General features: G+C 47.6%; 1 protein-coding gene across 2 annotated transcripts in view; it reads right to left on the reverse strand.

The window, feature by feature from the left end:
* Positions 1 to 215: 215 nt before the first annotated feature.
* LOC105465222 (transforming growth factor alpha) overlaps positions 216 to 22905 on the reverse strand; it is a 108320-nt gene continuing 85630 nt past the window's right edge. The window contains exons 3-6 of one of the 2 annotated variants that reach the window (XM_011713509.3): positions 18416 to 18536; positions 9266 to 9415; positions 6174 to 6283; positions 216 to 3808 (exon numbers count right to left, since the gene is read on the reverse strand). In XM_011713509.3, the coding sequence (XP_011711811.1) occupies positions 3801 to 3808; positions 6174 to 6283; positions 9266 to 9415; positions 18416 to 18536 (389 nt within the window). In that variant the 3' untranslated portion in view covers positions 216 to 3800. The remainder of the gene's footprint in view (positions 3809 to 6173; positions 6284 to 9265; positions 9416 to 18415; positions 18537 to 22905) is intronic. The other variant, XM_071076885.1, reaches the window with a different exon arrangement.

Raw genomic sequence — 22905 nt, forward strand, 5'->3', positions numbered from 1 at the left:
TTGGACACATAGTCTACTAAGTACTTATATACTGGGAAGAGCTTCAGAGAACTTGAATTCTTCAAGAAGACAGGGATCAACTGTGGTTAATTATAGGATTTCTACATTTTGTAACAGATCATCTAATTTTTCCACATCAATCACATTTGCAGAGAAAAGTCTTCATTTTCTTGAGCGGTATCCTAATCTCATTAAAGAAACACTCCAGTCTTGACTTAGGAAAAAAAATTCATTCCTTCATCCTTCCAAATAAGGTACAGTACAACTGAATAACAATGCACATTACTGAAAAACACAATTGCATCTTATATTGCTCACTACTCTTGAAGTATAATTCAGATATTAAGGAAAAGAACTGCTAATCACATGAACACATTACAGAAATCAAAATTAACTTACCACACAAAATAAATTAAAACATTAAATATTAACCTTTTCAGTGCAACATATACAGATGTCAGAGTAAGGAGTTCTAAAAAAAAAAAGCATCAGGTTTATTATAATAAAGATAATGAAAAGTTGACCATTTTAGTAAATTATTAAGACTAGGAAGAGGAGTTGCTTTTTCAGTACTCTCTCTCTCTGCGTGTGAACCATTAGACCTTTCAGAAAGCCTGGTAAATCAATGGCTAGGGAGAACAGGTCTTATGTTAGAACACTTAAAAATATACACATGCTTGTCTTACTTCTGCAACGTCCTCTTGGTTTTGGGCATTTGAGTCATTCCTCCCTCCGTGACTGGGCAGGTAGGAAGAGATCAAAGCCCAGAACCAACTAGAGGGCAGAGGTCTCCTGAGCAGTGTTAGAGCCTCATTAGTCCATCCCGGCCAAACTGACTGAAAAAGCAACTGATGACCCATGTGCCCTGGAAAACCTGGCTTGAAGACAACAGACAGTTTTCTGTACTCGCAAAACACAATTCCTTGAGAAGCTCCAGAAGCACAAATTCTCCTCCCTTACCAGTGTGGGTGGGTGAGTGTCAATCCCACCTTTTCCTCCTTTCTCAGGAAAAAGGACTCCAGGGCCATTCTGCCCATCTCTCCCGCAGGGACACAATGGCCAGCGCATCCCTGGCTGGGTTCCATGTGTGTCCAGCTGGGGCCCTGTCTTCCAGATCAGGGTTGGCTGCTGTCTATCTTTCCATGTAGAAGAAAACATTTCCTGCCAGGATGCTTAAACAAAGTCACAGCCTGTAGAGCAGTGGGAAAATCCAGGCTCCATAAGAGTATTGGAGGCCTTTTAAAAAATGTTTGTTATTTTTTTAAATGGGGGCTTTTCATTGTCTCCTGAGCCATTGGAAACAGCGATGCTCCCCACTGCCAGGTGTGTGGGAGCTTACCAGGTCAGGATGTTAAATGATTCTCTAATTGTAGTGAACAATTCATTTTCTAAAGGGCAAGGAAACACAGGGAGCGTGCAGAGATGGATTAGAAGGTGCATTTTTAACCTGAAATGGAGTATTTTTACAGCTAACCAAAGACTACCATTGCCATTAAATGGCAGAGGGATCCAATGCTTATCAGTTATTTGATTTCTAGAAGAAAAATCTGCAAATAAGCCAGGCTGTTCTATCCTGAGGCATGGACAGTGGTCTAACCAGGCTTGCCTTGATGCAGCCTCTTTTTCAGACCTGCTGGTTTCCAAAGAACTGACTTAGAAGGCACTTCTAGGGAGGTGTATATTTGAGGCCTCTCACTGTGTGTGTGTTATGGGCATAAGGATGAGGGCACTGGCAGGTGTGACTTGCTGGACCTAGGAACCAGAGCATTCACAGACACTAAATCTCAAGTCTTTGCAGAGAACCTCTGCTTCTGCCATCTGTCCCGCCTCATCTTCCCATGCCTCTGCAAAGTCTCTTGGATGCTAACTACTGATCAATAGAGGTCTAAAAACCAGTGTCCATTGATTGGTCTCTAAGCAGGATGCTACAGTCAAGCCTCAACCCACATATCTGGCCCAAGGGATGTAAACTTGAACTTATTTTAATAATTTAAAAACCTGGAGCTGTGTCAACTATGTTGCTGGGAGGTCAGCTCTGAACAGATCTGAGGTCTGCATTTAGTGCTTCCAGTGTGGCATTGTTAAATAAGAGTGCCCAAAGTGAAGACATGGGTCAGAATTGTCTGAATTATATATATAAAAAAGAGAAAATTCATAGAAATCGTTCTTCCAGACCAAGGAAGAAGAATTAGGGGGAAGACAAAATTCTCTGAAAAGTTCAAGCCAATTTGACATATTTTAAATGTACCTTTCATGATGTAGTAAGCTAGGTGCACTTAAGAGTTAGTAGGGAGAAATCTTTCACTTTTCAAATATTAGTAGCATTTCCTCACATAAGGAGTTTATATATTATTTCTTCGTTACTCTGTCTCCAAATTTCAATGAAAATTCCTAGGGATGAGCTATCCACTCTGTATTTGAAGGGGCCCACTGCTTCTCACAGGCAGGCCCCACGGGTCAGACGGACCCAGGTGCTCAGGGGAACAATTGCTCCTTCTCTTGCGGGGAAAGGAAGACCCACATAGTGGAGGTGACTTATTAGAGTTTTTATTAATAAAACCGGCATCCTGAATGGAAATGAAGAAAAAAAAATAATGGAATAGTTTTCCTAGTGCTCGAAAATAAATAGCAAAGTTAAACTTCTCCTTTTAAAAATAAAGCAACAAACCAACCAAGCAACAAAATGAAAAATAAACGACTGGTCCCCCTTTCATGGATTTGGCCTGAAATGCCCATGGCTCATGGCTAATGCTCTATTTCTAAACATACTCACGAAGGGCTCATGAGGAAGTGAGCCCATTTAATCACTGAGCAGTACAGTATGTATTGGGTTTATCCTGTGTAGACACACACATTCTTCCTCTCTCCTCAACAGAGGGGACAGATTCCTGCTGATGGATTTGCTAAGTTTTCTCCCAGAATGTATTGAGGCATTTACTGGCTTTGTGGCTTCAATGGCACCACTTCTGAACTCCTACCTTTGTTCCTACCAGTAACCCAGCCTCTGGTTCCATCTCCACACCCCAGAAGACTTTTCCCAAGCCTTAGCTGTCTTGAAGAGGCCAGACATTTCTAATCAGTACAGCTTTTCAGTCAGCAACACATACATCATGAATGTAGAAGTCTGAAGGGGTTTTATGCTTTTTACATTGACTTAAGAGATTAAAAATGAAACCATTATCCATCTAATAAATAAGACATTATCTCCAAGGGTGGCAATAGCTTAGGACAGTCTTCAATGTCATGTGTCCATGGAAGATGTTGGGCTGGTCGAGGGTCTCGTGGTTAGAGGATACAGCTTCTCTTAAAGCTGGGGTCTTCATGTGACATTAAACAGTTTCCCCTCCTTCACTTTCTTCCCCAGTAGGTGGATGATAGAAAACAATAACTACAGAAATCTCCTGTGTTGGGCAGAATTCCGTTGTGGGGAGGTGGCCCATTAAAAAGAAATATGTAGCCCGGAATCCATGGCTGGCAGAAGACAACTGCACACATCTGGACTCAGACACCAACTGATGCACACGCCTCACCTAGGTGAACAGGAGTCCGTCTCTTTGCAGTTCTTTTTTAACCAGTCTTGAAATCGTGGTCCACCGATTTCTTCTCTAGGTCACACTGAATAACCCCAAGCAGACAGAGTTCTCAACAGAGTTTTGAAGGCCCACAAAAGGCTGCACAGGTGATTGTAGGCCAAGTAGGAAGGTCTGTGGCACGTCCAGGCATCTCTGGCAGTGCTGTCCTGAAGAAGCCTTTCTTTATCGATCTGCCACAGTCCGCCTGGCCAAATTCCTCTGGACTCGTCAGACCACTGGCAGGAAGGAAAAACGGGTTAGGTACTGTGGGCCACACCCTGGCCATGTTGGGAAAATAAGCTTAGGAAAGAGACTTGGAGATGGCACAGCCAATTATCACCAAGTTCTCTCGGGGAGTTAGGCCTGAGTCCAAATTCTGCTGGTTCAGTCTTGGGGACCGCAACCTCTGACATTGTGCTTTCAGTGCCAAAGGAAGCTAGAGAGACTGATTGAAAGTGAGTGAGTGAGTGAGTGAGTGGTAGCAGAAGGAAGGCATACGTGGGGGAGCAGGGGGATGCCCCCTGTTGTGAGGGTATCATTTTAATCTGGCCTGCAGCCAGCTTCTGTAAGGGGTGACTTGGTGGGCAGCCCTGGTCCAGGGCTCTGGTGGCAGAAAGGCTTCCCCTGAGGCCATACAAGAATGGACCCATTTATTTTTCAATGGCTGGGCCCTGAGGGTATCCTCTGTATCTGTTGTGGTGAGGCAGCATGGACCATCCTCAGTTCCTGAGTTCAACTTAGTCTGGACATCTTTCTAGGTCCTTGCCATGGTTCCTCTGGAGGTGCTCACAGGTGAGTACCCCTGGTTCACCCATCCTTTAGGCCCAGCAGGCCTGGCAGGTGCTACATGAGGTGGTGATATGCACCATCTGAGGGAAAGGGACTTCAGCCCAGGTGGCCATCTCTAAAGGCCAGACCCATCCCCAGGCTTAGAGCTAACTTCTTAAATGTGGGTAGAGAAGAAGTGACATTAACGAGAAACTTACTCCACCCCAAATGACTCTGTTAGGTTCAGACGAATGCTACAGAATCTATTACAAATTTTCTTAAAAGATTAAAAACATGTTTCTATTGGTGCTAAAAGAAAAAATAAAAAGATTTATCTTCATTAGCTCAATGGATTAGCCCAAGGTGATTGAAAGGAGATGTGGAGAGGGGTCTTTAGAGGCCCTAGTTCTCATCCTCACTCCCCCACTGACTCCCAGTGGGACCCAAGCAGGCTGTCAGCAGACTCAGTTTACCCACATCACTCATGAACCATCCTCTTCCTAAGGCCACTGTAAGGCTGAATGGATTTGCATCCTCAAGAGCTATGGCTCCTAATCTCAAGTGCTGCTCCTGCACAGTCTGTGTGTGCTCACTTACTGCACACAGTGACTATGGTGATTGAAATAAAGAACAAATGCATGTGTTCTTGAGCCTTCAGCTCCCTCCAGATGACCACGAGCTCTAATGAACACACGTGTGTCCAGACTCCCAGCAGCCTTCCTCCCTACCCTCTCCATGGACCCTGGAACTTCTGAACACCAACTGTTTACTAGGGAAGGACACTTCTGGGCGGATTCGCTTTAATGACTGTCTCCTGACCCACTATGTCCTCAAGAAGAACTTTACGATGGGCTCTCTTGGTCAAAACCGCATCCCCGAAAAGCTGGCCGGTGTGAGACTTTTCCTTCCCTGTTTGGATGAAGGACTCTTCACCTCCATGAGCCCAGAGCCACTGATGCTCCGAGGAGGCTCCTGAGGTGCAAGCTGGGCCCCACATCCTGATGTCCAATCTTCTTTATGGATGTTGGCGAAAATGTCCAGGAAAAAAGGTACACTTAATGCAGATCATAGGAAGGGTTTTAAAGTCCTTAGAGACCTTCTATAGGCCAAATGCCTCCTTTTACAGATGAAAAAGGGGAAGTGACTCGCTCAAGGGAAAGAGAATGAACATCTCTTGAGTGCCTACAATTTGGATGATACACTATACTAGGTATTTTATATCAGTACTCATGCAATTTGCACAACATCTTTTTAAGAATAAGAAAACCAAGGCTAAGCCGGCCACAATGGCTCACGCCTGTAATCCCAGCCCTTTGGGAGGCTGAGGTGGGCAGATCACTTGAGGTCAGGAGTTCGAGACCAGCCTGACCCCGGCGAAACCCTGTCTCTACTAAAAATACAAAAATTATCTAGGCGTGGTGGAGGGCAGCCTGTAATCCCAGCTACTCGAGAGGCTGAGGCAGGAGAATCACTTGAAACCGGGAGTTGGAGGTTGCAGTGAGTCCAGATCGTACCATTGCACTCCAGCCTGGGTGACAGAGTAAGACTCCATCTCAAAAAACAGAAACAAAACAAAACAAAACAAAACAACTCGAGGCTCTGAGAGGTTGAGTAACTTGTCAAAGGTCCCACAGCCACCAGCCAGGATATAAGGGGTCCCTCCTAAGTAAAAGGCACCTATGAATAAGCTAAACCTGACTTGGTAGAATGAGACAGTCTCTTCCTTTTCTCCCCTCTTCCTGCTTCATACTCCAGGAACCTCTGCCCTGACTTGGAGAAAGTGGTCGTTTTCTCCACCCAATAGTGTCTCCCACCAGAGAAGAGGCTCGTTACCTGTTTCTGAGTGGCAGCAAGCGGTTCTTCCCTTTAGGAGGGCGCTGGGCTTCTCGTGCCGGCAGATGAGGGCGCGGCACCACTCACAGTGTTTTCGGACCTGGCAGCAGCTGCAAAGACACAGGGGACCCAGTCTGGGCAGGAGCCTGGCAGGAGGGCCGGGGTGGCACAGCATCTGCCCAAGGGCCCTGCTGGGCAGCTCCAGCTCTAAACTAGCTCCCCATGGGGGCTTCTAGAGGGACACGCACCATAGCGGGGTGAGGGCTTGATAGGGCAGTGGTTTTTTGGGGCAGATGCTGGCCAACAACAGAAGCATCTGTTGGCTGCCCTCAAGTATTTGCTCCATTTCTGCAAGCCAACCTGGCTCCAGCTTCCCCAGCCGTCAGAGGGAACTGGTCCTCCACCTGGCTTTCTTGATAAAGAACCAGGTGGGTAACTCCACAAGTGTAATGGCCTCAGAATTGGGACAAAGGACTGGGATAAAGTGGCCACCTCCAGCTGGCATGGCTGTGGGGGTTTAGGAAGAGGTTATTCATCTGGTATTGCCAGTAGCAGAACAGGGAACTTGGATGGCTGAATTGACCCATGGAAAAAAAAATGGAAGAATGAGTTATGGATCTCAATGGCTTTGAATCCTGCTCTCAGGACTAAACTTCTCTAGTTTTGGAACATCTACCCTCTCTGTAAACCTTTGTGACCCGGAGTCCTCCCTCTGTGGGCAGGAATGGAGAGTTTTCAGAGTTTGCAAGAAAAAAAAAAAGCCCCAAAAGAAGAAGAGAAAAGAAAGCACTGAGTGAGAGAGGAGTTACCCACAGATGCTGCCAGCCGTTTCCCTTGGGATATCGTGGAGAACTTCATTTCCACTCATTCTAACCTTAATGCATATATAATTTATGTGTTCCTGGGCTAGGGCTGGAGTTAGGAGAAATTTCCTAAGATGAGCCAGGTGGCAGAGATGAAGAAATAAGACTGTTGCTGGGCTTCTCTCTTGGTATCCAGTGGGCATTTCATGATTCCCATCCCAGTCCCTGTCTTGGCACTGTCCTGCAGTGAGAAGCTGGACAGGTTACTGGAGCCCCTGAATCTTTGGACAGGAGGGCTAGGAGGAGGCTCTGAGACCTTCCCGCCCAACCTGCTTATGTCACAGGTGAAAACTGAGAGCCCAGAGCAGTGTGCCTGGGCATGAGGCCCTCCTGAGTTGCAGAGTCTGGACTGGAAACAGCACATCCCATGCCAGGGGGCTCTAAAGGCCTTGGTTCCAGAGCCATCAATGACTACTTTCTCACAGTCAGCCAGCCAGGTGGGCTTGTCCTTGTCACTTCCCAGACTGGAGCATCCCAGGGCAATGGGATCAAGGCCTCTAGATCCCTCCAGCATGGGACAAGCTGGTCCCAACTTGGACCCTGCAACTCAGGAGGGCCCTAAGCCCAGGAAGCCAGCAGCCTGGCAGGAGTGAGAGCTTAGTCTCTGGCTCATGAATTCTGAACTTGGTCTCTGGCAGGGAGACCAAGGCTGGGAAGAGACACAGGAGTTGGGACTGGCTGCCTCCCTGGAAATGAAAGATGCTGTCTAGGCATCTAGATCATTCCTGTTTCCAGACAATCTGCCAAAATTAGCTCTTAGGTCCCTCTGGGGAGGCCCACATGGGCCCCCAGTCTTATTCCTAAGTCCCTGTGACCCTCCTGGCCACAGAAACAGGACAATGGAAGGATGGGGCAGCACACACAGCTACTGGCCATGAGAAGTAAGGCTGGCAGCCCACTAGCTTGCTCCTGCTCCTTGAGGAGGGTCCTTCTGAGTGGCCCAGCCTGGGCTCTGGCCCAGTCTGAACCAGAGCTGCTTGTCTTCTCCCAGCAAACATGTTTTTCCAAGGCCTCTGGAGGCAGAATGGATACTGCCTGGAGGGGACGGAAAGGGCAACCCAGCTCAGACCCCATCCCTCACCACTCAGTGCTGCCTTGGTCCAGGAGAAGGATGTGAGCAAGCTGTGGCTACTGTCAACAAGCTGGGACTCTAAGGGGTGCCCCACTGTTACCAGAACCAGGGGCATGTGTTTCAGATGTCTCAAGAGCCACAAACCAAAGGGACAGTTTGTTTATCTGTCCAAACCTTAGGCAACCTTGGAGGGTATAAGTTTGGCTTCCTGCATCGACATGTAGCTACCGACCACAACCTTGCCAGAGGGGCCCACCCACTGATCGTCTCCACCATGAGTTAACCTACACTGAATTGAGTGGCAGCCTTTAACTGCTCTGAGACTTCCTTGTGCATATCCAATCAGGTATATCAGGTTGGTGCAAAAGTAATTGTGGTTTTGGTCTTAAAAAGTAATAGTGAAAACCGCAGTTACTTTTGCACAAACCTAACAAATCCCCTAAGATTCAGACTTCAGATATTTCCAGGGAATAAATCTGGCATCGTTCCAAATGCCAGGAATATGGCACTGTATTCCCAGGGTCTCTGACGCTGCAGAGCAGTCCAGTCAGGAGATATGGGCAAGCAAGTGGGGCCAAGACACACCTGAAAAGGTCTCTCCTGGTCTGGGCCCCAGGGAGGCTTCGTGGAAGATACAACACAGTAACTGAGTTTTGGAGGATGAGGAGGGGCGGAGAAGTGGACAAAGAGGAAGAGCTGTACAGAGCGATGGTCATCAGCCTGTAACAGCAACAATGGCCCTCGACATGGTTTAGTATTTGCAAAATGACTTCTGTAGAGAGAAAGCACGTTTGCTGCTGCTGGAAGGAGGCTAGGAGCTGTCTCCAGTCCTCTCTGGAGGACCTGCCCACTTCATCACTATTCTGAAGACTCCAACACAACCGTGGAAAGAACCAGCATGCCTTTGGTTCTGCACTGGCCTCCACGGTGCATGAACCCCCTAGTTGGGGATCCACCCAGCATGTACGAGGCCTTCATGCAGCTTGGCTGCCATGCCATGCCAACAGTCATCAAAGTAGCATTTAGCTTTGCTGACACCACTCAGACATCGCAGCAATAAGCTGTGCTGAGGTGGCCCTGTTATCTGGATGTACTGCAGATGTCCCTGGCAGGGGAGGCAGGCAGGGGACCTGGCCTTAGGAGCAGCAAGTACTCACTGTATCAGCACACATGTGATGATAAGGACAGCCAGGGCCACGATGGAGACCACCACCAAGGCGGTGATGGCCTGCTTCTTCTGACTGGCGGCCACCACAGCCAGGAGGTCCGCATGCTCACAGCGTGCACCAACGTACCCAGAATGGCAGCTGGGGAAGAAAGGAACGTCAGTGCACTCTCCTGACAAAAGGTCTTGTTACCCTAGCTCTCCACGGAGGGCTTGCCTGGAGGGACCCAGAGCCTGCAGGTAAAGCCCAAAGGGGCCCTGCCAGCTTTTGCAACTGGAGGGAAAGGTGTCAGCAAAATGCCTCCTGCGTCCCTGCTGCAGGCAGCACCGCTTATGTGGAGAAGGAAGGGGAATCGAATCATCCTTGTCATCTGAGGAGGCAAGCTACGCCTGAAGCAATCCATGACTATTGTGACTGTGCCACATCCTGGAGGAATAAAGGCAGTAAATGTGTTCATGACACAGGCTTCATTTTGGCAGTTCATAAAAAATCCAGGTTATTTTTAAACCAAATGTGTATTTTCAGAATTTCTGGTGATGAGAAAGAAAACATCTGAACCCAGTGGAGACATAGGCTGTGGTTTGCCTTTTTATCTTCTTCATCAAGTTTAATTAGTTCTTCAAGTATCTACCAGATTACCCAGCACTACTACCTGGTCACTGTAGGACTGTAGACGTCACTACTCTCCTGTGAACCCTGGTGTCCTCCTGTCCATCAATACCTGGTCTACCTCCATACCAGGCTTAGTAAAGGCATAAGCAAGGTCATGTTTGAATGTGCGTGTAGCCTGTACAGTGTGGTGCCAACACCAGGTGATGTAATTCCTGGTATTGCTACCATTCAGAGGTTCTTTGGCATTAATCTTTTAATCACAGCCCCCTGCTATGCACGAGTGGGTCTCAAAAGTGCTTCAGGATGTGCCCTGGCCATAAGGATGGGATGGTCATTTTCTTCTACAGGCATCCCCTCACCCTGAGCCACTAATCCCCCAAGCATGTGATTCTTCTCAATAAAAGATACTTAGCTTAGACACTGGTCCCTTTGTATGGAGTAACATTCTTATTGTCAATAGAAATGTAAGATCACCACCTCCTTTGCCAGGGGGGACTTCTTTGTTTTTTGAGATGGAGTCTCGCTCTTGTCACCCAGCCTGGAGTACAGTGGCGGGATCTCAGCTCATTGCAACCTCCGTCTCCTGAGTTCAAGCGATTCTCCTGCCTTGGCCTCCTGAGTAGCAGGGATTACAGGCACATGCCACCACGCCTGGCTAATGTTTGTATTTTTAGTAGCGACGGGATTTCACCATGTTGGCCAGGCTGGTCTCCAGCTCTTGACCTCAGGTGATCCGCCCGCCTCGGCCTCCCAAAGTGCTGGGATCACAGGCGTGAGCCACCGCGCCCGGCCTGCCGGTGGGGACTTCAGCAGAGCCGCCCCATATCCTATGCTAGATTTAAAGTTTTGTTTTGTTTTGTTTCTCCCCTAGACATGGCAATGATAGCTAAACTTTTTAAAAGAGTTTATCTTTTGATTAATTAGCCTCTAACCTTCACTTTTAGATTAAAAGGCCTTTGAAGACCAGGCACACTGAGAGGGGATCACAGAACTCTGAATAAGAACAGTGACTTTCAATGGCTCAGGGGGCTATGGGACAGGGACAGGGTTTTATTGTTTGTTTGCTTGCTTTGATTTTAATAACAAAATTACATAAAGGCAAAGGTCAAGAAACAGCTCTCCCCGCAGGCACCAGCCCTTTCCTATGAGGTGGAGGCGGAGAGTGGATTAGACTCCAGGCTGAGAGGTGATAAGCAACAGTCTTAGGCAGTGCATAAATCTAAGCCGTCCATATCTCAAGAAAATCCTGCAAAGGGTCCCTCCCTCTAGCTCCTCAAGTTTTCACGCTGCACCCAGATGGCTCTCCGACCTTCCAGATGAGGTCCCTGAGTTGTGCGCTTCCTCTGTGATAGCTAGCCCTCTCTCCCACAGGGCCCTATTCCACGCCTCTACTTTATCTCCCACCCACCTAGGTTCCAGCCAATCCAAGTTGTTGCCAATCCACACACTGCACCTAGCACAGTTCCCAGCATGTGGGGACTCAGGACACACCTGCAGAATGAATGAACAACTACCCTCCACTGTGAATCTCAACTCTGGCTACCTTCTCCACCTGCAATATCATTCTATCATTCCTTATCCTCCTCCTCAGGCTCCATTCCAAGGATCACATTCTCCAGAAGAATGTAATTTACAGACTCATTCACATTCCTTTTTGTCACCCATCCATCCATTCTTCCATAGCTCACTTTGATCTCCCTAACCTCTCCTCCTTGAACCCCCCAGGACTATGCCCACCTTTCTGACTGCTCTTCTCCAACTGTTTCACTTCTGGCCCCAGCCTTCTTGCTCTTGCAGGGCAGGGCCAGGCTTAGCTCTACAGAAACCTCTGGTGAACCACTGAAGGGAATGGGGCCGGGGAGCCTGGGCTTTGGAGTGGATTATCAGATTTGTAACCAGGAGTTGTAGACAAGCCAGTGAGACTTCTCTGCAAAAGGTTAGGGTTAGGGTTAGTGCTTCTTTCTCCTGGCGAAGGGTACCATAATGAGGATTTGCAGAGTCTTTTGTGAAAGTCTCAGGGTATAGGAAGGTGAACTACCCATGACAATTTCACACAACTTGAAACGTTTCTACTCTAACCAGCAGGCCCTGGGAAAGAGGGATTCTAGCACCTCACCTATTATTCAGCTCTAAAAATGCTATGACTTAACACATCAATACTGGAGACCCCAGTAAATTTCATTTAAATAAAATAGTGGCAGCCAACTGCTAATTACAACATGTAACATTTACTGCAAGCAGTAGGCTAAACTCCTACATGAATCATCTCTTTTAATCCCAACAATCGCAACTGACCTGTGAGGTTGCAGCTATTACTTACCTTGTTTGACAGATGAAGAAACAAAAGCTTCTAGAGGTTTGGGAACTAACAGTCTCACCCAATAAGGCTACCTTTCTGGGTTAATGCAAATTGGATTGGAAGATACCCCGGGCTAGTGATTTAGTGACAAACACAAACCTGATCAGACACAAGAGATGGGCTACTGATTGTCCTGTAGCGAGGTCTCCTCGCTGTCAGTGTGGCAAGGTGCAAATGTGCCCTCAGACAGTGCCATCTTAACACACCAAGGGAGACAACTCCCTGGGCTGGGACACACCTTGCTGACTTTCCATGCTTTTTCTCCCAGAGGAACATTTGCCATTCATGCATGCTGGCCCCTGCAAATCAGCTCTGCTTTAAAACCACCCCAGCAGGAGGCCCAGCCCCTTAGGAAAGTCTTCATGCCAACAAGAGTGCCTATCACTCTAGTGTAATAGCTGCAAACACTCAACTCCCAGTCCCACAGAGTGAGGGAGCCCAACATGCTTCTGAGCGAACACTTCCCCAAGGTGGGAGGCACGGGAGGCACCTGGGGAACTGCCTCATCGTTGGGACTCCAGGTCCTGACCTAGAAGAGCTCCAAGAACGCTGTTTCATAGCCCCAAGCAGCCCAGTGGGTCTCACCTACAGCTGGGACCTCCCAGATCAAAATCTCTCTGCAAGTGGGGCCAGGGCATTTTAAAGAAAGGACCAAAAGGTAATTCTGACACAGCCAGAGTTGAGAGCCACCATGAAGTTTTTAATAGTGAAACCAATGTTTCTCAACCTTGGCTGCTCATTGAAATTGCCTGCAGAGCTTTCAAAAATCCTGATGTCCAGGCCACACCTTTAGATCAATTAAATCAGAATCTCTAGGAGTCAGTCCTGAGCATCAAGATTTTTAAAGCTCCCAGCTGATTCTAGTGGGCAGGGGAGGGCGATCTTTTCTCTTCCTAGTTGTAATATTGGGAGTACTTCTCAGTTGCTCTTTATGACGGAAAAGGAAAAAGGTTTAGTGACATACTTAAAAAAAAAAACTTCCCAAGCTTCTACTAATATTAAACTTAATTATGCTGATTAGTTTAGGCACAAGTCACAGAAGGAGTGGGAAGAGTCACCTCACCTGGCTGCAAATGAATCATCACACTTGACCCAGCTGCTGTTCTCTCCTTGGCCTCAGGTAGGCGCTGGTTCCCACCTGGCTGCACATTCCACAGGGCTATGAGGCAGTGGGTGCACTAGGACCAAGGGCACGTGTATTGGACTCACGCATTCTCAGCCTTTTAAGAACCAGATTCACCAAGTCCTACAACCTCTGTGCTCTGGGGGCTGGGTAGGAAAGGGCTGGAGTATGGTCAGCCCTACTTACATACTCCTTCCAGCAGGACCTCACAACATCCCTTGGCTGCGGTGATGATGCCAACAGCGGCCACAATAGCAAACACTTGAGCTCATATGCTGTGCTGGGAACTGGGCTTGAATGTTCTCCGGTGCTGTCTAATAGAACTTTCCATGATCATGACAGAGTCTGTAGCTGGGCAGATGAATACAATAGCCACTAGCTACCCTGAGGTATTACATCCTTAAAATGTGGCTAGTGAGACTGAGAAACTAAATTTTAATCAATTAATTTAAGTAGTCCCATTACTTATGAGTCCAGTGGCTCTTGTCATAGGCAGCAATTGCTCTATATACATTATCATGACCGGGTCCCCATTACAATCCTATGAAGTATTAGTATCCTCATTTTGTGCACAAAGAAACAGAGGCTTAAAGGGGCCAAGTCATTTGTATGGGAGACTCAGCTGGACTTTACCTCTGTCTACCTGACCTCCAGTCCATGCCTTTAACTGCGGTGTCCTCCTGCCTGGTGTGTGACCCCCACTCTGGGAGGACCTGCACTTTCTCCAGACCTGTGGATGGGAGTGATGCCATCCTTCTTAACCCTACCCTCACCACCTGCTGATAGATCTATGTAAGGGGGCTCGAGTACCAACAAGAAAACTGCCCCAATCCTAATCTCTGGGGAGGCGCCACCTTGGTTACACAGGCAGCTGGCTATGAACTGATGGCAGTCAGGTCTCTTTGGGTGTTTGACTCTGTTCAGATTCCACTGGAATGTTCTGTGGCCAGGGCCAGGTGGAGTGTTTCCCTTGGCTGACAGGAATTTGCTTTCATACTTTGCTGTGGGAAACTTGTCAGGGAGTTGGGTCACCAAGGAGCATTTGGGACAGGTGAGAAACTTCAAACTGGTTGCCAGGGGTAAACTTGTCACCTGGGTGGCTTCCTTCAACGGCTTTCCTTTGTTTGAAGGCTTCTGCAGGCAGCAGACCAATGGTGTGAGGAATCTGCCTCGGGGAAAAAGTGATGAGAGTCCTAACCTTGCATTTCTATAGCTTTACTGTCTTTGCAAATTCTCTTCCCATTAGTTTTCTGCTGTGGTTGGGAGCTAGGGGATTTATTAAAGGGAGCTGTAAAATACCATCGAGGGTTCACCTGAAGCATAAATATCTAAGGCTAGTTTTCACCACCTATGGCAGTCTGTGACTAGTCATTTGTTTAAACTTCTTTTCTTTCCCTCATTTTATAGTGTGAGATGCCATTTTAGGTTCTCTGGAAACCTAAAGACTGTTGTTCTTATGGAAGACGGAGTTTATTAGAAAGGGCTCCCTCTGGAGACTAGAATCCTGGCTCCCTGTGGGTTTGCTTGATGAGGCCATGACAGATGGGGCCTGACCTCAGGGTTTGCAGGTTTATTGACCAGGATGTGTGTGTCAGCTTCCCAAGGCTGGGCAAGTCACAGGAGCAGGGACAGAATGTTCTGCTTTCTCTACATGCACTCAAGTGTTTCTGGTCTAGAGGGAATTCATTAATTAGAACATTCTTTTGGGTACTATAAATACAAAAAGGGATAAGGTATGGTTCTGTCTTCCCAGAGCTCACAAGCCATCAGGGGGGTAAGGAGTACTGCAGAGGGGCCTGTCCCAGGGCTGAACACATGCAAGCCCCAAGGGGTCCCGTGGATGGCAAAGTGAGCCAAGTGGGCTGGTGTAAGCAGAGCAGCAGGGCAATAGGGGATCAGGGACCAATGTTCCATGTTGCTGTCGGGAATTTTGGGGAGAGGTGGGGAATGAAGGGCTGGAGAGGGCGAGCCCTATCTGGGGCGGCACACCTGAGTGAGTCCCAGCTGAGGAGCTGCGTTTGGAAGTTCAGGCCCGGTGTTGCCATTCTGCTTATTCAAGAGGACACGGACGTCTGCATGGAAATGTGAAATCTGACTTCTAAAATGCTGACAACTGATTAAAGTCACCTAAGAACAGTGTGGCTCATTATCTGTTGCCACATAAAGCATTTCTGTAGACTGAATACCATCCCTGGGCCATCAAGATCCAGAGGGGAAAATGAGGCAAAGAGGTGTAATTGCTTGCATGGCTGTGGCTCCCCCAAGATGGTCAGCTTTTCCAAATGCAAGTATGTCTCAGCTGTCTCTGTAGCCCTGCACTTGGCCCATAGGAAAAACCTGTTAAGAGTCTGTGGTCAGGGGACTGGGCTTGGGGATGACCCTGACCTTTCTTAGGAGGAGGGTTAATTTGCAGGGGGAAGATGCCTGGAAACAAAAGAGCTGAGTGGTTTGAGGTGAATTTTGCCAAGCGGAGGCACAGCACACTCTGGGCAGCAGCTGGGAGTATGGGTTCTGGCGCTGGAATGATGGGACGGAACCCCACCTCTGCCAGTTACTAGCTCTGGGACTCTGGGCAAGTTGCTCAACTTCTCTGAACCCCAGATTTCTCACTTATACAACAAGGGTAATAATCCCTGCTTGAGAGGGGAGTTGTGAGGGATCCATGGTTACGGTAGGCAGAGTGCTGGGTACCATGCCTGCCACCAACTAAGCTTTTATTGAGCACTTACTATTACTACTAATAGTAATGTATATGATGTGAATGTGGAGAGATGGCCGATCACCCTGATTAGCAAAGTGTAAGGGTGTGTGAATGTGATGGACAGTTATATTTCCCTTGGGCCAAGAGCAGGGCTTGGGACTGAGGGGAGTGGGAGAGCAGTCACCCACCCCAGCGTTCAGGAGGCTTCCAACACTGAAGAGGGGACTTCTCTGCCACACAGGTGGCTGTGGCTTGACTTGCCTGGCTGCCAGCTCTTGGAAAGTTTACACCAGCCCTGATCTGGTGGGGAGGGCACCTGAGGAGAAAAACTGAGCTTCTGACTCACTTTGGGTCAGAACTTGGTAAAGACCTGCCTTTTTCTCCAAAGAGGACTCTCTAAACTCATAGCCCAGTGCACAAGAGGCCTGTATGCTTGATTCTGGGCCGAGCCCTGGACGTGGCTGGTGGGAGAGTACCTTCTGCCTGTTGCACAGGGAAGCTTTCTGGTATCTGGGTCACCAGGGCAAACTTCCTTCAGGGCCAGTGTTTTTCCACAATGACCAGGGCACCAATGAAAACAGCCCCATCAGTCCCCCAGGGGCCCCTAGTATGTTAATTATTAATAAGAATGATAATCATGAATAATGACAGTGTCTATCATCATCATCGTGCTTTGTATTAACAGAGTGTGGAGGCCTGTCATCTGGAGGAGTTTCTTAGCCCTGCGGTGTTCCGAGGAGGAGGGTGGCCAGTGTGCCTCTCCTTCTTCCTCTCCAGGTGAGGCTCAGAGGCACCCTGAGGGGCCTGCTCAGGCTCACACAGCTGCACCTCAGGCAGAGGAAAGCCCTGCCCACACCGCCTACTGCAGCAGGCTCTCCTGGTCCCCAGGCTCCTGGGCTGATGCATCTGATGGCCTTAAGCATCATAGCTAAGAACTCGGCTTCAGGAGCCAGAGAGGCTGGTTTGAGTCCAGGCCCTGCTATGTGAGCTGGGTATAGCCTCTCTTTCTTCTTCATGGGGTCAGTATGATTAAATGAGTTAGCACATGGATTGTACTTCAAACAGTACTTGACATGAAGCCAAAACCTTAATAGGTGCCAGTTTTTATTAACGATGAGTATGAAATTGCTGATCCTCAACCATATTTGACCTACAAAAACGGCAATTTCATATGGATCCGTGACTCTTAACTTGGGGTCAGTTTTGCCCTGCAGAGGACATTTGACAATGTCTGGAGATATTTTTGATTGGCACAGCCAGGGATAGTGGTGCTACTGGCATCTAGTAGATAGAGGCCAGGGATACTGCTGACACCCTTCAGTATACAGGTCAGTTTCCACAACAGAACTACCCAGCTCCAAATGTCATAGTGCCAAGGTTCAATATAGGTCCCCCAATAGTATTCTATTATAGACAGACTGATGGTCTTTAAATATGTCTTTCTGAAACTCACATGACTTCCATTGCCTAAAGAATAAAGACAGCTTTCAACAGGCTCTGGCCGCCAATTTGTCTCTAAGCTGGTCTCCTCTCTGTCTCCCTGGTGTAGCCACGCTCATCTGCAGTAGCAGGTCCCCCGAGCATGTGAGGCCTGGAACAACCTCTCTACTCTCTCCAGCTGGTCTAACCCTAACACCTGCTCTGGGGAGCTTTCTTCGAGTGACTTTCTTCCCCAACCTGGCTGACTGTGGCAATCACCGTGGCTCTGAACTAATGTGATTCCCAGCTCCCACTCCCTGAGATTCTGATTCCGTAGGTCAGAGCAGGGTTCAGTAATACTTCGAGAAGCCCCCCAAGGAGGATGATGATCAGCCAGGTGTGGAGACCACCATGCATGTCCTGCATCTTTATTTCTAAATTGCTCCTGGTTCTGTTACCATTTATGTACACTAGCCCTTCACCTGTGCTTCTGGCTTGTTTTATGACCTGGACTGTGAGGATGCTGGAGGGCAGAGACCACATCTTAGAGACTTTGGCCACTCAAAGGTATCCATCCCAGTGTCTTGTGCTCCAGAAATTCTAAGTTATGAATTAAATTTGAATCCAAGAATTTTCAGACTTTACTGGACCCATGAGTGACCTGAGATTCTTGTTAAAAATGCAGAGCCTCAGGCTTGAACTTCCGGGGGTTCTACCTCAGTGGCTGTGGGCTGGGTGCCCTGGAACCTGGATTTTTACCCAGCTGGTTTTGAAAAAGGTGTCCCTCAGTTCACTGTTCCAATCCTCTGACACATCTGGTTCCAAGGGTCTCTGGGCCTCTGGCAAGTCTTGTGGAGGTAAATGCTCTTCTAATTGGATGTCAGACTGAACCCGCCCCAGAACTCCAGGAGAACAGAGGATACTTACACACACGCTGGCTTGTCCTCCTGCACCAAAAACCTGCAGGTTCCATGGAAACAGAACTGAGTGTGGGAATCTGGGCAGTCATTAAAATGGGACACCACTGCTGCAGCCACGGGCGGGTCTGCTGGGGAGAGGAAAGATGCGGGGCTCAGATCCAGGAACAGCTGACATGCACACCCCACGCCTCCCACCCTACCAGTCAAGAAGGTGGAGCCCCCGATGGCTGGGACTTTGGGTTGTCACCTGGGGCACCCCCTCCTCGGCTCTCACTTACTTCCTAAAGCCTAGGACAGGCCTAGAGCTCCTGTATAGCATGCTTTCCAGCTTTTCGTTTTTGTAGACAGCAAAACAATTTTCCCCCCAAACTAAGGTAATTCAAAGATAACAGAGCAATTTTACTATTTCAACCCAAGAGCCACCTAATTTCACTTTTGCAAAGTGACAGTGATTTTTTTTAAGATAGCTTTCATAAGAATCTGTTTTGAAAGCAAGAGAAGAGAAAGGTACAAAAGAATATTCTGTAACCATTAAATTGATGCAGAAGCGGAAGAGTTAATGATACAAAAGTGCTTATGATATACAGTAAGTGAAGTAAATGGGTTTCCAGTAAGGTCTGTATAGGATGATCCTCCTTAAAAGCAAAACAAAACAACACAAATAGAAATTAGACATGAAGGAGTCTGGGAAGGACATGCACGAAAATGGTAGCAGGGCTTCTCTTGGTAAGATTAGGAGTGATAAGGCTATAAAGATTACTTAAAGCCCCATTACTAGGTATATACCCAAAGGAATATAAATCATTCTATTATAAATATACACACATGCGTATGTTCATGGCAGGCCTATTCACAATAGTAAAGACATGGAACCAACCCAAATGCCCATCAATGATAGACTGAATAAAGAAAATGTGATACATATACACCATGGAATGCCATGCAGCCATAAAAAGGAATGAGATCATGTCCTTTGCAGGGACATGGATGAAACAGGAAGCCATTATCCTCAGCAAACTAAAGCAGGAAGAGAAAACCAAACACTGCATGTTCTCACTTATAAGTGGGAGCTGAACAAAGAGAACACGTGGACACATGGAGGGGAACAATAACACTCACTGGGGCCTTTTGGGGGAGGGCGAGTGGGGAGAACATTAGGGGAAAGAGCTAATGCATGCTGGGCTTAATACTTAGGTGATGGATTGTTATGTGCAGCAAACCACCATGGCACACATTTACCTATGTGACGAACCTGCACATCCTGCACATGTACCTTGGAACTTAAAAAAATTAAATAATTTAAAAAAAGATTACTTAAAGCAAGAAACCCATGTGAGAGCAGCACAGTCAGTGTTGGGAAATTCTTTTCTCTTTCCCATAATGGGGAGAGAGAAAAAAGAGCAGAGTAGGGCCTGAGACGGTCCTACTCAGAGCCCTAGTACCATGACTCTCACGAGATTGGGGTGGTCGCCAAACCTCTCAGGGTTTTCCATCCTTGGCTTTCAGACAGGAATAAAAATAGCCAGCCAATTCAGGAGCACCATCATGCACAACAGACCTGCTGACCAGGCAGCACTTTGGGCTTATTTTATTCCACTCCCATTTTGTCCAAAGTAAATTTGAGGCACGGTATGTCGCTATTTCAGGACAGCTCCATCGATACAGTCTCCGTCGCTCCTTTCAACAGGTCCTCTTATGCTTGTATTTTGGGTATTTCAGGAGTGGGTCTTTCCCACTTAGTTTTTTTTTTGAGGAAAAAAAAAACCATGTTCCTGGAGCTCTTGCTCTCTGAGAAATGACAGAACATTTCATATCTTGGGAGATTTTAGACCATCTCTAAATATTAAACTCCTGTTGCTATCTTTCTATTCATCAGCTGCTTCTAGAAGTCTCATCATTTTAGAAATCCCATAATTCCAGGGGGGAAAAGCAGAGGCTAAAAATACAATAGAATCCTTGACATTGAAGGAGACACATTGTGTAGTGGTTAAAAGCATGGGCTTTGGAGTCAGAGACACGGGTTTGAATCCTGCCTCTGCCACCTGAAGCAGCTGGCCTCTCCTAGCCTGCCTCTATAGTTACAAGACAGCGGGTCCCCCTGCCTCCTTGGTGCCTCTGCGGTTGAATGAGGTAATGCTTGTTAAGTTCTGTACTCAAGAGATTGTCTGGTATGACACTCAGCTGTTAGCTCTCCTGTTGTCAACACTGACAATCCCAAGATATGAATGAATATCCACATGTGGTAAAACCACTACAGTATGTAATCCCCCCATACATTCAGTGAGGTGTAACTAAAAGACCAAGTGTCCCCTTTATCCCTTAATGACAGTTATTGTCTTTCACACCTGAGGACAAGCAGAGAAGCCCAAAGCCAGGTGGAGATATCGACTGGGGGCTGCCGGACTCTCCTCTGAGCAGGAGTCTGCAGGACTGCTGGGTCCAGTTGCCTGGACTGGTTACAGTCACCTGCATGTGCTTGGCCTGAGTGGTTGATGAACGGGCCCAGTCACTGGCTAACAGTAGATGCTGGATGTTGAATTGAGACAGGAAGGGTCTGCTGTGGTTTGCATAACTGGCTTCTCTGTGCTCACTGAATGTGTCAAGGAGCAAACACAGAGAGATGAAGGGGCTAGACCCCGGAGGCCTGATGCAAGCCGGCAAGGCAGCAAAGCTTCATCTGTACTTACAGCCACTTCCCATTGCTCACATTACCACCTGAGCTCCGCCTCCTGTCAGTTTAGCAGGGGCATTAGATCCTCACAGGAGCGGGAAACCTATTGTGAACTGTGCATGTGAGGGATCTAGGCTGTGTGCTCCTTACGAGAATCTAATACCTGATGATCTGTCACTGTCTCCCATCACCCCCAAATGGGACTGTCTAGTTGCAGAGAAACAAGCCCAGGGCTCCTCCTGATTCTACATTATGGTGAGTTGTATAATTATTTCATTAAATATCATAATGTAATAATAATAGAAATAAAGTACACAATAAATGTAACATGCTGGAATCATCCTGAAACCAGCACCCCTCCCAAGTCTGTGGAAAAATCGTGTTCCATGCAACTGGTCCCTGGTGCCAAAAATGTTGGGGACTGCTGGGCTAGTGGATCTCATTTGATGTACATGTTCAAAAAGGCTTTTGACAGGCTCCACAAAAGGCCGTTTAAACCACCACCTCCAAGCGGCTAGAGGAAATCCCTTGTCAGGGCTTTGAGCTGGGTTCCTCCAAGTGTGATCTGCGGACAGACAGCTTCACATTCCCCTGAGTCTGTCTGCCACCCCTACCCAGCCCATACCTTCTGAATCAGGATCTCTGGGGTGGGGCCCGGAAATCTGTGGGACAAGCTTGCCAGGTGATTTTTTAAAGTCAGGCCTATTGAAATAGAATTGCTATACTGTAACGTTTGCCCTGCAGGTGATTTATTTATTTATTTTTGAGACAGGGTCTCACTTTGTCATCCAGGTTGGAGTGCAGTGGCACGTTCATGTCTCACTGCAGCCTTGACCTCCTAGGCTCAAGCCATCCTCCCACCTCAGCCTCCGGCGTAGCTGGGATTAACAGGTACATGCCACTGCACCCAGCTAATTTTTGTATCTTAGTAGAGACGGAGTGTCACCACATTGCCCAGGCTGGTCTCAAACTCCTGGGCTCAGGTGATCCGCCTGCCTCGGCCTCCCAAAGTACTGAGATTATAGATGCGAGCCGCCATGTCTGGCCCCCTGCAGGTGATTCTGATGCACACTAATGTTTGAGATGCAGGCTTGTGTTACACAGAAGCAAAGGATAAATGGGCTCTTGGAAAAGTAGAAAGGCCAGGGTCCTTTTTGGAGTTGATTATCTTCCAGCTCTTCAAACTCCTGTGTGATTCTAAAGCCTTAAATCCGCTGAAGTTCTTCGTAGTAAAGTATTAGGTCAGTAGAAATACACTCAAAGACAGAGAAAACTTGGGATCTGTTTTGGAACACTCTCCTCCAAAACTGATGGGTGAATGGTGGACTCTGCTGTGGTCTCATTTAACCCCTACTGATGGATACCTTTGCCTCTTCTTATAAATGACATGAGGAGGTGTTATAAAAATAGGTACCATAAAAAGGCAACGCAAACGAGAAAGAAGTGTGTGTGGGAGAAAAAGAGAGAAGGAGAGAGACGGGGGACAGGGATATAAAAGGGAAGAAGGAGGGAAGGAGACAGGAAGGGAGACAGAGTATAGAGACATGGGGGGTGGGTTATGAGAGCGATGAGAGAGAGAAGAAAGAGAAGGAGAAGAGGGGAGGGAGGGAAACAGGAAAAAACAGACAAGCAGGCAGTGAGAGAGGGAAGGAGAGATTGGGACAAAGGAAAGTAAAGGTAAGGAGTAGCAATGAGCAAAACAGGCACCAGGTTAATACACAAAGATGGGTGTTAGAAAATCACACGCATGTACCGAAGCTGAGGGACAAATCTAACTCTATGCCTCCTGGCAGTCTTAGCAAGGATGTATAAGGTTCATTAGATAG

This window comes from Macaca nemestrina, chromosome 13, assembly GCF_043159975.1.
Source record: "Macaca nemestrina isolate mMacNem1 chromosome 13, mMacNem.hap1, whole genome shotgun sequence".
NCBI lineage: Eukaryota > Metazoa > Chordata > Mammalia > Primates > Cercopithecidae > Macaca > Macaca nemestrina.